Genomic DNA, 20,635 nt, shown 5'->3' on the forward strand with positions numbered 1-20,635 from the left:
GTCCCTTTCGACTTCGTCGGTAGGGGACTAATAAAAAAGTTTATAAATGTTGATCCTCTATTATTATTTTCCATGGCAAGCGAATTAGAATCTATGAGATTTTTTTGGTGGAAAAAAGGATGGATAACTAAAAAAACAAACTAGTTAACTTGAACCCGTAAAATGTTCACGTGTCCAAAGTCGGGAATGTTGCAATTGTTAGTTATTCGTTGTCTTTTATTATATCTTAATGTTTTGTCCTGAACTTTTAAGACTAGGAAAGGACAAGGCTTGTATATGTATGTATACACACCTGAAAATTGAATTGTTGAAGACCATAACTATGTCGACCTCTTAAATGTATTTGTAGTATCGTTGGGTAACAGTTTCATCTGTTTGTTAACATATGATTAAAAAAAAAATTGTTTCTATTCGTCAATGATTGTCACGGGTCTTATTATTCTTTGTAGTTTGGTGCTAAATTATGATTAACAGTATGCGAATACTGGGGTCTATATCGGGCAGTGGCGGATCCAAGGGGGGTGGGTCCAGGGGTTGGAACCCCCCCCTTTTTTTTGGACGATCAATACATTTGAATGGGAGCATATAGTTGAACCCCCCCCCTTTTACTCTGGGTTGGGACCCGTCTTTTTAAAATGGCTGGATCCGCCACTGTAGGGTGTTTCAGAGGTTAGAGCGCTCATCATCATTGCATTATTTTAGGCGTATGCATGACTACCTGCATACAAAATGTATATGTTTGTTGTTGCACTGTTATCTCATTCTAGGTTACTTCGAACTTCTAGTTGATGTTTGTTTCATATATGACAATGCCGATCACCGTCGAAAATCCTTAATCCACCAACGCCATGCACTTCTGTTGTTGTCTGTTCTATGGTCGGGTTGTTGTCTCTTTGACACATTCCCCATTTCCACTCTCAATTTTACTACCAGAAAATACTGATATGTAATTATTTCGGTAAAGGTAAGATGAAGTGCTTGCAATTAACAGTGTATATCTAAAACAATGTGTATTTCAACTCTCAAAAGTATAACTCAGAATTCAGTGACTGACATACAACAAAGGGATTACAACATGTGATAGATACCGCGGCTTTTTAAAAGGTTTGCAAATCGACCATAAAGTGAGTATTACATTGTATCTTTACATCCACTTCATGACGATAACAGAAAATGTGATACGGATGTGAAAAATAAAATTATGCAAAAATTATACTTTTCTTCAGCGAAAACATATTTTGTCAGTAATTCGTACCTAACAACTCGGCCCGATCCTGTGGAGAGAGGAATACATGTATACGTGACTCGCCGTGTCCTCTAAACAAGATAGACATTTAAAACACTTAACCAAAACATCTGCAGTATCAATTCACATTTCTTACCAGGCATTAATTTGATTTTACTTCATTTGTTGATTTAAGATGATGGGGCGAACAACTAAGTGAAACGATTACCTGTGAATTATGTATGTAAATGTAAACAAATGTGGCCGAAAAAAGTTCCAAAATAAAATACGAAAAATAATATATCGAAAATATACAACAGTACACATACTTAGTTGTGATATTTAGTTTCTTGAATTTTCTGTGGATATACACAACAGCTCCTGAAAAAAAGACAGGGACACTTTTTTTTTATGTGAAGCAATTTTTTTACTCATGCCTCTCATAATGCAAACAAAACCATTATTACAATTCTAATAATAACATAATACCTTACTTACGTGTTGGATCTGAAATATATGGTTATTTTTCTCAGGCTAAGTGAACACACAAATTATAGTAAAAAATTGTATCGATAAAAAAATGAAAAACATATCAACATTACCAGGGAAACTTCATACACCAGGTTTTAAATTTATGAGTCGGAGGTAAACCTGTTAGTTTCCCTACTTTTATGAATTATTTATTCAATATTTTTAGACCTTGTGAAATATCGGTGTCATATACTTTAAAAGGTGTCAAAATGACTATTCTGTTATATGGTTTACAAAAAAAATTCATGGCATGCCTTTAACAAGAAATTCTTAGATATTTGAAAAATAGGAATCATTTCTAATAAACATTGAAAACTTGAAAGCCAGTTATATAATAATGAAAGTTTAACCAAAACACATTCATAAAATTCAGGACATTTAACTTATTTAATGGAGAAATGCTCAAGTCGGCAAATTGTGACAACAAAGGAAGAACATTTATAACATTTAGATTTAATTTGAATTTGTGCATTTGATTAATCTCACGGCGTCATTGGAAATAGTGAGCTAAAGAAATGCGTATTATCTTAATTTGTAAAAGTGACAATTTTATCAAAATTGAAACAGTATATATTTATAAGTTATGTCAGGATGCTTGAGAAGTTTTTGAAATGTCCATCTAGGAAAGAAAATGAATGACGAGAACAAGTTCGTCTAATTGAATAATGATGCAGGGGAATATGTGTATTATATCCTACAGTAGCTATTAAAAAAGATTGTGCACAAAAGCATATTATGATAATTATAGTTCCTAAGTTGGTTAGGTCTAAGTAAAAGTGTCAGTGTTTACAGATACAACTGCTAGAGTTGCATTATATCATGATTTATATTCTACATGCATTGTATCAAACTTTGCTTATATATGTTAAAACAATCGTATTTATAATTATTAACCAGTTGATTTCCAGTGGTGCATCCAGAAATTTTCATAAATGTGCGGCCCACTGATTGCTTAAGAGAGGGGCACCCCAGTCATGCTTCAATGAGCCCCTTTTTAATCAACCATGTTTCCCCATCAAAAGGGGAGGGCCGGGTACCCTTGGTCCCCTCTAAGTCCGCCTTCAATTCAATTCAATTCAAAGTTTTATTTCGATATTCAATAAACAACATAAACACAAGCTCTGATGAGGTTTTAAATCGACTGAATAACAAAATGTATACACACATACAAAAGTAATAAAAGCAACACAATTTTAAACATATGCAGCGCACATTAAGATACCATAGATGATATATAAAAGTTAAAACCATATTATGCAAAGGAAAGAATATTTAAAAAAAAAGCAATACGTTAGAATGATAAGCACAGCAGATAACAGCAATGAAAAGAAAAAGAAAAAACAACAGATCAAATTGTCACACAAAAATAAAAAATAAAAAGCACAGGTATAAAACACTATATGCATGCACTGCACTGGCATGAGCTCAGTTATTTGGATCCATGTTTATATTCATTTTGCAATTGGTCAAAAATGCTTTGTTTTGTTACCAGTGATTTGTATAGTAAAACTTACTAATGAAATATTCGATTTATCAAGTTTGAATTATTGTATATTATTTATGTAATAACAATCATTCTGTTCAGAATGAGCTTTCTTATTGGCATACTGAAATAATTTTGTATACTGTGTGTCTCTTAGTAAGACAGGAAAGCATTGACAATATAGTTTTAGATTCGTACTACTTTTCTGAGACGGGAAAGATGTCAAAGCAACAGACATAGCAGCACATATAAGAAAGGCATGATGTTGTGGTCAACACGAAGGGTCAACAGAATGATTGTAAATGCAAAATGATTTCATCTAATGTCTCTTAATCATGACGAAAGATTCATAACAAAACAAAGATGCATTGAAAAAATAAAATGTGTTCAAAATAATCAGACAAAGAATGAAAAATGCACTATTAGGTATCTATCAAACAAAATGTAAAGATTAGCCCCTCCATTATCTAATCCAATCAATGAAAAAAGGTTGCGACACAACATTTTTTTTCAGTTGCATGTTTTAGAAAGCACAGCAATACTTTATTAACAAAATGATTTCAAGTTGGAAATGCCAAGTCATGCAAAGTGCAAAGAAAACTGAACCAATTTTTCGACTTTTTTGTAATTATGCCTCGTAATTAACATACATGTGTTATACATATAATCGGTTGTTTTTGTGTATTTGTGCAAACTATTGGTCAGTGTAGACGTAATCTTTGGTAATGTACGCATACAAAATAAAAATAATTTACCTTCGGTATATAAAAAGCCAAAAATTTTGACGCCATTTGTCAGTATACCTTCTGCATCAAAATACATCTACACATCTGCCTATTTCAAAATTCGCTGGCAAATTACCTGCACCAATAACTTCTTGACAGATAGAACTTGTGGTGCAATTTGCGTGTACACTGGGTGTCCTTGCGAAGCATGTTTGAAGAGAATTCTACACAGAACCTCAAATGCAGTGAACAATTTGCATTTGGATTAGATTCTGTCAACATCCGATCAACCTTTTGTTTTTAGATGCCAAGGAATAAAATCACCAACGCCATGAAGATTATCATCAGTGGTGCTGAAACAACATAATTGATGCTTGCATTTGGAAACCAAGATCATAGTGGTCCATTTTCATCGAATTTAGATTGTCTACATGTAATCCATGATAAAAATATGAAACTACACGTAATGAAATATTGATCTTTGTGCAGTTCTACGCGTCATGATGTAACTTTCTGTTGATTATTACTTTTTGACTGATGTATGTCTTTTGATGTTAAAACATTTAGGGGCTACACATGGGACACCATTGTGATTGCCTATTCACTAGATAATCAACAGATTTGTTTCGGTCTGTCGACATACAGTTCAGACATCATCAAATTGATATGCACTTCAACACAAATTTTCCATAGTAAGGAGGGGGAGGAGGGGGAGAGAGAGAACTAAGAATTATTGTTGGAAAACACGACAGCACATTTAATACTTTCGATTCAAATTTGTACTCACCTCATGAGCATAATGATACAAATAAGAAAGTATATCCATATTACATAAGTTTTACATATATAAATATAACTCCTCAGTTAACAACATATGTATAAGCAAGTTTCACTTACTTCTGTAAAAACACTACATATACTACGTGCACTCAGTCACATTCACATATTCGATAACAAAACTTAAAAAAAAACTGTATATATTCGCAAGGCTGTGACATAAGTATCCAAATCATAGTTAAACATCAAATCTGTGTGAAAAACACATACACAAAAACAATATTTGATACAAAGAAAATTTCAACTGTTAAACACGACATCGTACGTTACATAATACATGTAAATTGTCTTGCCTTAACTGATCAGTTAAGTGACGAATGTATTGCACTTCTTATGAAAGGATTAGGATCAAAATACTAATTTACATCTTATACTTGCAAGCTAGCAATTTATACTGTTCTTATGATTACGTAACCGACATAACAAAAGATTAAGAAAAATAAACGTTTCCATCTTTAAATAAGACATAAATAAAAGAAGTAACCATCTTTTTACAACATTATTATTCAGTTTGGTTGTATTTATAAAACACAAAGCTGTATCTAAGATCGTCACTACGACATATAAAATGCACGCCAAAACATTTTGTCGACTCTTGTATTCATTCCTATTCACAGCTTATTTGGCCTTGATTCTGATTAGCCATACGGTGCGGGCGCTTATCTATCCTCTAATAATATTATTTACTTGTATTGTATGGTTCCTGCTTTAATGATGTTGACTCTGTGTCTTAATTTATTCTGTATGAATCGAGACCTTCTATACAATTTCAATTTTAGACTAACTACTAGTATTACCTATAAACAGAAAACAATTGTGCTTAAGGAGCCGTCTTTTGTTTTTTGTTGCACCTCAGTGTTTCTGTTGTTTCGTTGTTGACGTGTTTCGCTCGGTTTTAGTTTGTAACTCGGATTTGTTTTCTCTCCGTCGATTATTGACTTTCGAACAGCGGTATACTACTGTTGTCATTATTTAAATGATACTTTAAATTCATGCAACAAAAGAAGAGGGGCGAAAGATGCAAAGGGGGGAGTCAAACTCCTAGATCGAAAATAAACCAAACGCCATGGCTAAAAAATAAAAAGACAAACAGACAAATAATAGTACACAACATAGAAAACGAAAGACTAAGAAACTTCGGACCACATACCGTTATGTTAGTAACCACAGCGCACAAGCCGATAGTATATCTAGTTACACATAAGTAAGATAATGTCAACTATGGAAGGCGTGATGTTTTGGGTATCGTTTAAAAGATGCCCAAGAAAATAGCAATATCATAATGTCGACTACGTAGAACTGAACTAGTTTAGCAATTGCTTGCATATCCACAAAAAGTTATATAAATGTTACAAGCTTAAACAATAACAGATTAAGTTATAAAGAAATCATATTCACCTTGGTCTCTTTATGTAAAAAAAAGGAAAATTGCGATTGTGTATCGATTTTAGTCAACTCAACGAGTGTACAAGAAAAAACTACCAGCCCTTCCGAGATAACCGGAGAAAAATAAATATCGCAGTGTCATCGATATGAAAAGTGGTTATCATCAGATAGAGATGGGTAGATAGACATTTTTATTTCTTGATGTTTAATGATAATTTTAGGACTATTGACTTTTTCATGGCAGTCAGTTTTTTATTTGCTAAAGAAGCCAAAACGCAAGGAAAGAACAACATACGTTCGACAGGAAAACTGGGTAGAAAATGAATTAACAACAAAGAAAGCAATGTGTTTGCTGTTGATCCGTTTAGATTTTACAAATTAAATTCGGGATGTTCAGCAGTCCATCAAGATACCAGCGGACCGTCGGAAGGACAGAAGAGATACTTAATGACCGTTACATGAACATGAGATTGATCTATCATGTTAATATGTCATTCTCTGTATAATGATCCATAAACGAGGAACATGTAGATAGATTACAGAAAGGCTTTTTAGCGAATTCAAGAAGCGGGATACTTATTTCCCATGGTCTATGTTCTTTGTTTATGGACAGTGTTTAATATGCCCCCCCCCCCCAAAAAAAAAAACAAAAAAAATGAATGGAACTGTGTAGAACTAGAATTCTTAATGAGAATTACGCAAATCAATCAGTCATTATACATTCTGACTAATAAACCGTTTGAATTTCATATAGACAGAAAACACGAAACCGCTTTGAACACAAGTAAGTTGTTCTTTATGCTAATAGAGTACTCAGTCAACCAAAGACAAACCAGCTTGTACATAACTTAAAGGTAATTGCACGAAAAGGGTTGTGACGGAAATTTTGAAGGTAGCAAGTATAGAAAACAGTCCATTAACGTATGTTCTTACCACAGCAAGACGACTAGACACAACATGTCATAGATGCATGTCTGCATTAGTAGACTACAACTTGTCTTTGATATGAATTGTAAATTGGATTCATCTAGTGTAAACTCTAATAGTTTATCAAGATTACCAATAATACTGCATGACAACAAACAGGATGATATGGTTCCTGCATAGTTTAAAAAAAAATATATATGAAGCTGTAAACAGTCGTATATAGAATCGATGTCAGTAACATAAGATGTGGTAGATGATATTCCAGATTTCAATAAAATGTTTGTGTTATAGATTAGTTATACAGGAAGCCCACAAAAGTATTCTGCTTTCAAGTTTGTAAAATTCAACCATAAATATAAATTCTTATACATGAATTACCTACTACTCTCAAAATTTGCACATTTTATTAAAGATCTAGACCGATTATTTTCTGGTATTTTAAAATCCAAAATGGAGGAAGACACCCTATCTACCTTAGCCAGTCAACGGTCGTTATATACATATATCTACCTTGATTGAGAAATTTGAAAAAGTTAAAGATGACTATTTAATCTGAAAAGTTGAAATTGAAACAAATTTACAGAGCAGAAGTCATGTAGTCGTACCAAAAATAAATTCAACAATGCCATTAAAGAGCTAAAAAGGATGATATCATAATTTGTTTGTTCATATTTATTTATAAAGTATATGTATGCTTTGTCCCTTTGGTTCGAAGGAAAAATGTATAAAAGACTTTTAGAGAAATAACCAGCATTAAGGCATAATACCATTATATTTTACTAAATTATGGGTTCCAAAAGCAATTATACTGGGATTAAAGTATAAAAAACACATTATAGAATATTTGTCGTAAAACGTCTCAATGACTGGTTGCTGATATTTGACTAAATTAAAAATTGAGCATTTTGCACACATTATAATCAAAGCCCACTTTGTATCTGATTGTTGTGTGATCATGTCAGATGTAAATCAAACTGATATTGTATCCTTGCTCTTGCCTAATAAAACTAGAGGCTGCCAAGAGCCTGTGTTGCTCACCTGCATTTACTGATGCTTGGAAATCATGTAAACATAGGTTAAAATATAATTAGTAGTATTAGATATTAGATACTAGTACTATGATGATATCTAAAATAATAACAAACCAGATGCTCCGCAGGGCGCAGATTTATACGACCGCAGAGATTGAACCCTGAACGGTTGGGGCACACAGCATATGTTTCTGACACAGAATGAATGTGGTCTAATGAACTTAAATTTTTTTTTTTGCTTTTGAACTATTCACTATGCTGTTGAATATTAATCCTCTCAAAAAAATAAATATTTGAAGAAACTTTCTTTTTAAATTCTGAAATCTGAAATGAGAAAAAAAAAATTGACCCCCCCCCACCCCTATTTGTTCCACCTCCCCCTTTCCCTTATTCCAAAAATGATCTTAATTCAAATTTCTAATGGAGTTTGCAACAATAACTTCTCATTTAAATACATCATAAAATGTTAAAATATAAAATGTCATACAGTCATGGTTAAAATTAATATTCATTAATAGTAACTTCTAAAAAAAATAAATGGGGAATGTGTCCAAAGGGACACAGATGATGCCCCTGCTAGCATATAACGTTATAAAGGGACATAACTCAAGAATTGTAAAAGTAAAGCTGCCAAAAATTGAACTCAAACTGAGTTTAGAGGTTATAAGCATTATATACACATTTCATTAAATTTAGTTGAGACAAACTTAAGTTAAGAGAACAGAAACTAAAAAATTCTTCAATTTTTCCACTAGTAAAGGGGCATAACCCTAGAATGGTAATTAAAGTGCTTGTAATCACTGAATGGTAAAGATTGCTTTAATTTATCAGTTGGTAGTCAAGTGAATATTACATTGTATATTGTATATAGCATTGATTTAAGTTGATTCAGCTACTATTCTGGACAAAGAAAGATAACTCTAATTTTCAAAAAAAATTTCATAAAGCATTGGTTTTAGGTGATTTAACAACCATTCTGGACAAAGAAAGAAAATTCCAATTTATTGATTGAAACTACAAAAATGCTTGTTTTTGGCCCCTTTTTGGGCCCTTTATTCCCAGACTGTTTGCCCCATAACCCTTAAAATATATCCTAACCTTCTACTTGTGGTATTAAACATTGTGGTACAATTTCAGAACAGTTAAAATACTTATACACAACTTATTGTCTTGAAACTAGATAAATGTTTGTTTTGGGTCCCTTTGGGCCCCTATTTCCTAAACCTTAGGGATCACAACCCCCAAAATCAATCCCAAGTTTCCTTTTGTGGTTATAAACATTGTGTTGAAATTTTTTTGATTTCTGTGTACTTATACTAAAGTTATTATCCGGAAACCATCCGTCTTCGGACAAGGCTGACGACGACGCCGCCGCCGACATGATACCAATATACGACCTCAAAAATTTTTGAGGTCGTATAAAAACTGCAAAATGTCCGATCGAATTAGCTCTTGCTGCAATATAGCCTTGGCGTGCTAATGTGGTGTAAAGCAAACAACAATCAATCAATCAAAATTTCTGTAAAATTACTAACTATGGGGCAGCAACCCAACAATAGGTTGTCAGATTCATCTGAAAATTTGAGGGCAGATAAATTTTAGTCTGGTAAACACTTTTGCCACCCATCAGATTGGCTCTAAATGCTTTAGTTTCAGAGATATAAACCACAAGAGTGCACACGCTGAAATGTCTCGCCTTCTTTACTAATCATTGATATTATGTTGATAGTCCTAAATATAAACTTCATAACAACTGTCACATAAACTTAACATTAACCAAGAAAATTAAACATTGACCAATGAACCATGTAAATGAGGTCAATATCAGATGAACCATGCCAGGCTGGCATGTACAGTTAACAATTATTTCATACAACAAATATAGTTGACCCACTGCTAATAGTTTCAGAAAAACAGACCAAAACACAAAAAGTTAACAGAGCAATGAACTGTAAAAGTGAGGTGAAGGTCAAATAAAACCTGCATGACTGAAATAAAGATCATAAAATATTTCCATAATATAGTTGACCTATTGCATATAGTATTAGAAAAAAGAAACAAAAAATCAAAATCTTAACTTTGACCACTGAACCATGAAAATGAGGTCAAGGTCAAATGAAACCTGCCAGTTGAACATGTACACCTTACAGTCCTTCCATACACCCAATATACTAGACCTATTGCTTATAGTATCCGAGATATGGACTTGATCACCAAAACTTAACCTTGATCTGTGAAATGAGGTTGAGGTCAAGTGAAAACTGTCTGATGGGCATGAGGACCTTGCAAGACACGCACATACCAAATATAGTTATCTTATTACTTATAATAAGAGAGAATTTAACATTACATTACTTTTATTTTCAAGTAGTCACTGAACCATGAAAAGGAGGTCAAGGACATTGGACATGTGAATGACGGAAACTTGGTAACATGAGGCATCCATAAACAAAGTATGAAGCATCCAGGTTTTCAACCTTCTAAAATATAAAGCTTTAAAGAAGTAAGCTAATGCTGCTGGCTCCGCTGCCGGATCATTATCCCTATGTCCAGCTTTCTGGGACAAAAGTTGCAGGCTCGACAAAAAACTGGATTTTACCCCTATGTTCTATTTTTAGCCATGTTGGCCATGTTGGTTGGATGGCAGGATGATCAGACACATTTTTTAAACTAGATACCCTAATGGTGATTATGGCCAAGTGTGGTTAATTTTTTTTTCAGTAATTTCAGAGAAGATTTTTGTTAAAGATTACAACAAGAGTGCACACGCTGAAATGTCTCGCCTTCTATACTAATCATTGATATTATGTTGATAGTCCTAAGTAAAAAGCTAAGCTTTAAAACAACTGTACCATAAACTTAACATTAACCAAGATAACTAAACAAAGACCAATGAACCTTGAAAATGAGGTAAAGGTCAGATGAACCATGCCAGGCAGACATGTACAGCTAACAATGCTTCTATACAACATATATAGTTGACCTATTACTTATAGTTTGGAAAAATAGACCAAAACACAAAAACTTAACACTGTGCAATGAACCGTGAAAATGAGGTCACGGTCAAATAAAACCTGCGCGACTGACATAAAGATCATTAAATATTTCCATACACCAAATATAGTTGACCTATGGCATATAGTATTAGATAAAAAGACCAAAACTCAAAAACTTAACTTTGACCACTGAACCATGAAAATGAGGTCAAGGTCACATGACATCTGCCCGCTAGACATGTACACCTTACAATCATTCCATACAACAAATATAGTAGACCTATTGCATTAAGTATGAGAACAACAGACCAAAACACAAAAATTGAACTATAACCACTGAACCATGAAAATGAGGTCAAGGTCAGATGACACCTGCCAGTTAGACATGTACACCTTACAGTCCTTCCATACACCGAATATACTAGCCCTATTGCTTATAGTATCTGAGATATGGACTTGACCACCAAAACTTAACCTTGTTCACTGATCCATGAAATGAGGTCGAGGTCAAGTGAAAACTGTCTGACAGACATGAGGACCTTGCAAGGTACGCACATATCAAATATAGTTATCCTATTACTTATAATAAGAGAGAATTCAACATTACAAAAAATTTGAACTTTTTTTTCAAGTGGTCACTGAACCATGAAAATGAGGTCAAGGACATTGGACATGTGACTGACGGAAACTTCGTAACATGAGGCATCTATATACAAAGTATGAAGCATCCAGGTCTTCCATCTTCTAAAATATAAAGCTTTTAAGAAGTTAGCTAACGCCGCCGCCGGATCACTATCCCTATGTCGAGCTTTCTGCAACAAAAGTTGCAGGCTCGACAAAAATTTACAAAAAAAGTTAAAAATTGATTAAGGGCAATAACTCCGTAAGGGACTTATTTGTAGATCTATTTTACTGAACATTATTGTTGTATACAGTTTATCTCTATCTATAATAGTATTCAAGGTAATAACCAAAAACTGCAAAATTTCCTTAAAATTACCAATTCAGATGCAGCAACCCAACAACAGGTTGTCAGATTCATCTGAAAATTTGAGGGCCGATAGATCTTAACCTGATGAACATTTTTACCCCCATGTCATATTTGCTCTAAATGCTTTAGTTTCAGAGATGTAAGCCAAAAACTGCATTTTACCCCTATGTTCTATTTTTAGCCATGGTGACCATGTTGGTTAGCAGGAAGGGTCATCAGACATATTTTTAAACAGATACCCTAGTGATGATTGTGGCCAAGTTTGGTTAAATTGAGCAGAGGTTTCAACCAAGGGGGCCGTGCCTATTTCCAAAGCAATGAGAAAGTGTCAATGAGATTAATTTAATACTAGTCTGGTTGGGCATATAATATTTTAACCAGAAACCTTATTGGGAAAGTCACACTTATAATTCAAAGGCATTAATCCTGAAAAAAATAATCTGTCTATACTAGTTTTCAATTTCGTTTTAGATAATGCTGATGGATGAAAATTTTACGAGTTAGGTGGCCAATAAACATTATCTGCTGGATATGTTTCTAATGTTATAACCACAGTCCAAATCTCAGTTCCTTGAATAAGAACATCATGAATTAGATTTTTCACAGCATTTGTCCTTTCAGGAGCAGCAGAAAGACTGCCACATGAAAAGCAGGAGATCATCCCAAGTCTTTTGTGGGTTTTTATTGCTAAGTTTTTCAGTCTTATATGTTATATTTTGTTGACTGTTACTTTGTTAATTCAGTTCAACATGTGAAGGCGTTTAGAAAATAGTTTTCCAAAACCTGTAATTTCAACAACATTCATATAAACAGAACTAAACCTAAATTCATTCTGTAACTCATCATAGTAGACTCACATAATAAAAATTTGTAAATCGGTTAGGGGAACCCTCTGTTTCGCCTGCGATTGCTAGTGCCTTTGTAAAAGTGTAATGTTGACTTAAAATGTGACCAATTCTGTGTTAAAATGAATTATCATTGATATGGTCATAATTATAAATTAACTGTTTACATAACTTTGAATTTTTGAAATACTCATGTAAGGTGTACATGTTCAATGTTTTGAACTCTTAGGAATTTTTGGTCCTCAATGCTTGTAAACTTCGTACTTTATTTGGCTTTTTTAACATTTTTTTATTCGAGCATCACTGTTGAGTATTTTGTAGATGAAGCGCAAGTCTATTGCAAATATAAAATTTCAATCTATGATGAGTTGATTTATCGGTAAAATATAGAATTCTTTTCTTGGTACTGAAGATTAGCTCTTTCAAAATTTTAAACAATCCATGAAGGTTTAAAAATTTATCATGTCAAAAATTAAATCTCAGACTGCCTGTAAATTTTGACTGTAAAACACAAGTTCATCAATCAGAAAAATACTGAAAATGAAAAAAATATTTTTTTTCAAAACTTTGCTTCAGTCATTATCTACTAAAAAAACTAAAAAAGTCCATTTATCAGTAAAATACTGGTAAATAAAAATATTATGTTCTGGATACTGTATTTTGGTCTTTAACAAGCCTCTGTACAAATATTATAAAATAGGTTGACACTGCCAAAGACAGAATCCTGGATTGCTAAGACTTACTTTCGTGACATAGATGTCACAGGCTGGATAAAAATGTCTTAGAAAAATGCATTATTGTTTGTTGTGGAATGTCAATATAAAGGATAACGGTTATGCTCTATGGCCAGACCACTAAATATAATAACAAACTAGTTTATGGCTGTTCTTGTGAGTTTTATTTAATGATGAGACATATGAGAAGTTTACAAGATGGATATTTACAAAACACAATACTGGTGGGAATAATGGTACTTTATAAATAGAATTATTTAAAGATATGTACACTCATATGGAATTAAAAAGATGACACCATCAAATACACAATGTCACCCTTCAATTAAAAACCTATTTGTTTCAGAATTATATGCATTTAATTTTAATTAAACTATATATAATATATGTAAACAGAAACATAGGAATGAACCAGACGACAATGTAATTATATTGTTTGCATGATATAAACTTATTTTGTCTGAATATTACAAAATAGCTATTTGTTACATTTACTTGTTCAATTTAGTGTCACCTAATCAAAAGGTAATATAGAAGTAACCTTATTGCAATGGGTTCACTTCTTTTATGAGAGTAAATCTACTTTCTCTTTAACAAGATAAACTAAATATACAAATACTATCAAAGGTTTAAACTCACAAATGTTTTGGTCTTTATAATTCAATAATACAATTCAACTGGAGATGACCGCAATATATATAATAGAGGTAAGCTTTAAATTGCTTTAAATATGCATATTTGTATGTCATGGAGTAATTATATTATTTTATAGTAGATCTACTATCAGTTATTCTCTATACATCAATCACACTCAATAATGACCTAAATATTGCACACATCCACATTTATATATCTTTTACAAGCAATATTTACATATTAAAACAAGGTGTATCTGTTAACATATACTATTATATCACATTCAATCAATTCTCTTCGTTCATTCAAAACTTTGTGAAAAATGGAGATGCTGATGCATTTCCATTCAACTAACAAAACTGGTAAAGAAAAAAACTAGATTACTATTGGAGTTGTGAAGTAGCTAAGAAGTTTAAAATTTGCCAATATGTACTTAATCCTGTGTGCTTGAAACTCAAGAAATGTGAAAGTCATTTAGAAAAAAATATCTTACACAGATTCAAGCAGTTTTATTTTTGCAATGTGAACAGAATACAAGAGCAGATTTGTACATTTTGTTATTATAACACAGATTGCTTTACCATTTGAGAATCTAAAGGATTAAAGTTATGTGATTTTTTTGTACACCAGCCTGAGACCATTCCAACATCAAACTAAAAATAACATGGCAACATAGGCCAAGAATTCAATAATAACAATTTCATCATCTAATCACAATAATTGTATCTTAAATATTCCCATGGATTAATGAGTTTCTGCAAATGACTAGCAAATTTCCCAATATGGTTTAACAATTCATAGCATTGAAAAAAAATCATGTTAACAATACAATTCTTGAACATTAAAAAAAGCTAGTCCATCAAAATATGATTATCAAAGTCTTATAAAAACAGTGTGAAAATCATCAAAACCACCTTAAAGAAACTTGGCCTCAACATAATACAAAAAAAAAGGACACTTATTCCATTTCACAACCAAATAATAATTGTTTCTTTCTTTGTAGATATGGACAGTAAGCAAAGGCTGTGGAGTGTTTTCTCTCAGGGATATGTCTAAAAGACAAACAAAACACAATAGCACCATAGTGTTTTTGTACATAAAATAAATATTGTTATTATTAAAAGTCAAGCTAAAGTACAGTTTTCAAGAATAAATAAATCAATTTTAAAATTGCTAGAAAAACAAACAGTTATTTTGTAAACATTTAAATTATTATAAATTGCAGATAGACATGGGATGAAAGTTTTCTTATCAATTCTTTGTCAAAACATGACATGTGCAGATTGTTTCAAAAATATTAGTAAAATGAGAACCTTTTTAAACAGTTTGACTTGTTTTCTAAAACTGTAAAGTCAGAAATCTGAGATTGGAGACATGCAATAAAATACCAAAGGTTACATGGTATATTTATGCTAAGGCAAGATCAAAATCTCATAAAAATTTGAGCACAATTCAAATGGAAAATTTATAAGTTTAATAATAAGAATTAAGTATAAAAATATTCATTAAAATCAGCATAATAACATTCTTATAATGTCCAATAATGAAGTCATTAGATTTAAAACAATGCCAAGATATTTGAGCTATCAGCTTTTTTTCAATCTCGTTTTATCAATAACATCTAATAAATTTTTGGAGTCAACAGCTAATACATGGGCAGCTTTGAGCATTCCTTTTCTGTATTCAGCGTCCACAGTGGTCAAGGCATACTGTTGGGCGAGTTTCATTGAACTTATTAAAGCAGCCATGTCAGTTGATAATACCTTTTGTGACATCTGTACCTACACAGTGAAGAAAATGGAAGATTAAATATCAAATAAACAAATACATCAAAGTGTCATTTTCAGTGGCTTATTTCACCAATGTTAACTGTCAAAACTAAAATTGAGAATGGAAATGGGGAAGGTGTCAAAGAGACAACAACCCGACCATAGAAAAAACAACAGCAGAAGGTCACCAATGTAGCGAGAAATTCCCGCACCCGGAGGCTTCCTTCAGCTGGCCCCTAAACAAATATATACTAGTTCAGTGATAATCAAATCTTTGCTAACACACTTAAATGGAACTTAACTGTTTACTAAACAAGATTTCTTAACCATTTATGAAAAATTGAGTAACTATCCTTGATTATGGACAATTTCAATAATACTTTAAAATTATTATCATTTTAGCAGAAAAGAAGACATGACTTAAGCAAACTTGGCTTCTTCCATTCTGGCCTCATAAAAATGATTTTTTTTGTATTATGTAACATTATTTTTTTTTCTTTCTGAAACACTGTTACTTGGCTTTGTTCTTTGTTAAATTGCTTTCATTAGGTCATTTATTATTCAACTTTGAAGCATTGGTAACAAGCATTTAGAGAGTATTGCATGGCAATACAAAGTCCTCTAGACTTGGTTGGTAGTGGACTTATAAGAGAAATACTAAGAAAATTGACCTTTACCCTAAACAGACTATTATTTCAACTTTGAATAATTTCTAATAATGGAATTTGCACAATTTCTTGTGCTTGGAATTATTAATAAATTCCATGTTTATTTTGTATAACAATGTTTTTGGTCAGTGCATAATACTTTCCATAGAATGTATTTTGTATAGATAGCATTGTGTGCCTTACAGTACATTCTTTTGAAAATGTGCTTTCTTCTTTGTAAAAGAAAGTGTTAAGCACTGCAAAGAACATTAAAATAAAGAATAAACATGGAATTTAATAAAAAAATTTCAAGCACAAGAAATTATGCAAATTGTAAGTTGAAATTTTAGCCTGTTTCTAGTAGCCTGATAAAAAAATTACCTCTTCAAATTCTTTTTGACGCACTTGTTGTAAAAAATCATCTACACAGGCTAACAAACCACGAAGTTGAAGTCCAATATCCTGTAATGTATCAAAATAAACAAATCTGATGACATTTACATCTGAATTGCATCCAAAGAAAATTGGAAAATTTCTCTAAAATTCAAAGTCAATTTTTTAAACACTAAAACATTTTATCTAGTTTTTTTAATTAAATGATTAACAGAATAATTCAGTTCTTTAGAATGCAGTGGTAGATTTTGTGCTTTCTTTACAAACCTTGATATGGTCAATGTATAATTCTGGTTTCATGGAGTTAAGTCCCTTTGTAAATGTCATAACAGCTCTCACAACATTTGTGGTATTATCATAAACTGAATCATTAGTACGATCAATTCCAGGTGATGGTGGGGGTTCAGGCTAAAAAGTAAATAGAAACAAATTTTGCACATTACTATTTACCATGGCAACAAACCATGAAGAGATCTGCATATGTTGTAAAAAAAATTAATATTTCATGTTTTACATCATATAGTATGTATTGAAAAAAATACTTGTAAACACAATAAAATAAGTTATATTTGGTGAGACTTTTCCTTTTTAATTATTTTGTTGTTTCTTGGCTACATATCATGTTTCCACAAAGAACATATAGACAGACCAGGTGCTCCGCATGGCGCAGCTTTATACGACCCCAGTGGTCGAACCCTGAACAGTTGGGGCAAATTTGGTCACAATATTCAAGCTTGATTCTGTCTGAATTTGGATTGTGATCAAATTTTTGACATAATATAGGTTTCTGTCACAAAATTAATGTGGTCTAAGATCTAACAAATCTATTGCACAGAAGATTTCTTCTTGAAACTTTTCAAAATTTGAAATTTGAAAATTTTTGAAAAAAAAGGAAGCCCTTAAAAAAATGGTAACCAAAAATTCTCCCCCCCTAAACTTTTTGAAACCCCTTGGAGCAATAACCCTTAAACTCAATCCCATGCTTTCCTTTGTAGTATTGAACCTTGTAGAACAATTTCAGAGTGATCCATACACTTAAACACAAGTTATTGTCATGATTGTTTGGAAACTAGAAACATCCTTCTTTTTGGCCCCTAATTCCTACATATTATGGTCAATTAACCGAAAAACTTAATCCCAGCCTCCCCTTTGTTATATGGTACATTGTGGTACAATTTCAGAGAGATCCATACAATTACCCACAAGTTATTGTCTTGAAACTAGAAAAATGCTTGTTTTGGCCCCTTTTTGGGCCTTAATACCTAAACTGTGGCCCCATAACCCCTAAAATGAATCCAAACCTTCTACTTGTGGTTTTAAACATTGCGGTATAATTTCAGAGCAATTGAAATACTTGTACACAAGAAATTATCCTGAAACTAGAAAAATGCTTGTTTTGGGCCCCTAATTCCTAATCGGTTGGGACCATCATCCCAAAAATCAATCCCAACCTTCCTTTTGTGGTATTGAACCTTCTGAAAAAATTTCATAAAGATCTATTCACTTAAACTAAAGTTATTATACAGTAACCATTGTGTCTTCGGATGACGATGCAGACGACGACATCATACCATTATACGATCCCCAAAAAATTTTGGGGACGTATAAAAACTGCATTAAGCAGTTTTCTTCATTTACACCAAAAAATGAGAACTTGAGTCAAATCAGTGAACTACAATTTGACAGCTAATGCCCCTTGAAGAGATTTAAAAAAATATTTTAAACTATTAGATCTGAGTACTTTATGTTTCAGTTGATACTAACCAGTTTAGGAGATATAAGACCATCTGACCCACTAGTACTACTGCTACGACTCCCACCTGAAAATTAAACAAATTGTACATGAACTTATGACTTAAATGTTACAGAAGAAAGGTTGTATTGTAAATTTATTTTTTTGGTCAAATAGCTTTATAAAAATTATTTCAACAAGAGATAAATTTTGTAATATTTATATCAGATGCTTAGTTATATAATATACAATTTTCTACTGCACATGTTGTCTTAGTTTGGAAAAACATAGTTTATTTATTTATTTATTTGTTGAAACTGGGCTTTCAACTAGCTTATATCAACTTATTAAATGATGTTATTCCCTTCTGGAATAACTGGTTTTCATTTGAAATTGTATTTTTTCAAAAAAATTTTCAAGAATTCCTATAATGGTATAAGTTTTGCTCATAGTTGAAACCCAAATTGTTACAGTCAATTCATTTTCAAAATATTTTATTGTTTATTGTTCAAATATCAAACGTACATTTAAACAAAGAGATTTAACAAAAGGCAAAGCCTATACAAAGCCATTCTCATATAAAATGTATTAAATAATTTGATAGTATATATTATATTTCTGATAATTCATAGATTATTCATTATTGCAGTGAGTCAGGGGAGGCAACCCCCAACATAATGGAATAGTTTATTGGGTATGCAGATATAATATAAAATTATCAGTGAACCCTTGCCAGTTCACTACTTAAGATAATAATGTCAAATTTTTACTACAATAACAAATTATGGTAAAGAATTAAATTAAATCTTTAAAATGATATTTACTCAAATTCACTAACTCACTGCAACAAAGTTATTTTATTTATATAAATTATGAGAACTAGAGAAAACTGACATGTCAGCAAGGGCCTCTTTATATATTTTTATGCCAGACAAAGAAACAGATACATACAAAGCACATGTTCATAAGTTGCCAATTTAAAAAATACTTTGACACCAGTAATTAATTCATGATGTGTTCTCTATTAATGTTTGTTTTGTTAAAATCTAAGAACTTTAACATGCAATTCAAAGGGCATTTTTATACATGGTGGGCAACCAATAATTCTGACACATATAATTATTTTGTACTGACTTTAGGGGTTTGGATATGACAAGACATCTTCAGCAATTTAATAAAAAAAAAACATCACCAGAAATAGTTTTATGAAGAAATAATTATTTCTGTCTCAAATTCTGGAGAGATTCAAAACCTAATTTCCTCATGTAATTTCTGCCTACCGGTAGGTGTTTCTTTCAAAGCCTTAATACAATTCTAGCAGCATTTAGTAGCACATAATCAATAAGGTAAATCCTAATTTGTACGTTATACCAAATCATATTCCCATATTTCAAAAAAAGGTCTAATAAAGGCAATGTTAAGTCTTTCTAGAGAATGTCTATCACTTTTATATATTGAGTATAATGATATCAAGACGGTCTACAAGCTTTTGTATAAACACTCTGTATGTGACTTGCCCATCTGACATTATACAATAGAGTTAAGTCAGAAGTTTATGTTCTGATATATTTTCTAGAGGTGTATTATATTCATGCATAATGGTGTGACATCAACATTACTTTTTCTTGTAAAGTGCATAGATTTGGTTTTGTCTGCATTGAGAGTTACACCCAAATCTTCTGCCAATTGATCTAATGACTCTAGATCTTGCCCTGAGGAATCAGCTGCTAAAACACAATATCAACAT

At 32.0% G+C, this 20,635-nt stretch overlaps 1 protein-coding gene and 1 long non-coding RNA gene across 8 annotated transcripts in view; both read right to left on the reverse strand.

Annotated features, from left to right (window-relative positions):
• Positions 1 to 1,553: 1,553 nt before the first annotated feature.
• Positions 1,554 to 5,099, reverse strand: LOC143056488 (uncharacterized). The gene is made up of 2 exons (XR_012972375.1): positions 4,862 to 5,099; positions 1,554 to 1,606 (listed from the first exon to the last, which is right to left on the reverse strand). It is a non-coding gene; the product is annotated as an uncharacterized LOC143056488 (long non-coding RNA).
• Positions 5,100 to 15,804: 10,705 nt separating this feature from the next.
• The window catches only part of LOC143056495 (focal adhesion kinase 1-like), a 52,233-nt gene continuing 47,402 nt past the window's right edge, over positions 15,805 to 20,635 (reverse strand). For 5 of the 7 annotated variants that reach the window (XM_076229611.1, XM_076229603.1, XM_076229595.1 and 2 more), the window contains 5 exons: positions 20,508 to 20,615; positions 18,921 to 18,976; positions 17,424 to 17,564; positions 17,145 to 17,225; positions 15,805 to 16,128 (listed from right to left, as the gene is read on the reverse strand). In XM_076229611.1, coding sequence (XP_076085726.1) covers positions 15,934 to 16,128; positions 17,145 to 17,225; positions 17,424 to 17,564; positions 18,921 to 18,976; positions 20,508 to 20,615 — 581 coding nt within the window. In that variant the 3' untranslated portion in view covers positions 15,805 to 15,933. The remainder of the gene's footprint in view (positions 16,129 to 17,144; positions 17,226 to 17,423; positions 17,565 to 18,920; positions 18,977 to 20,507; positions 20,616 to 20,635) is intronic. The other 2 variants (XM_076229578.1, XM_076229618.1) reach the window with 2 other exon arrangements.

Source organism: Mytilus galloprovincialis, chromosome 1 (genome assembly GCF_965363235.1).
Source record: "Mytilus galloprovincialis chromosome 1, xbMytGall1.hap1.1, whole genome shotgun sequence".
Taxonomy (NCBI): Eukaryota; Metazoa; Mollusca; class Bivalvia; order Mytilida; family Mytilidae; genus Mytilus; species Mytilus galloprovincialis.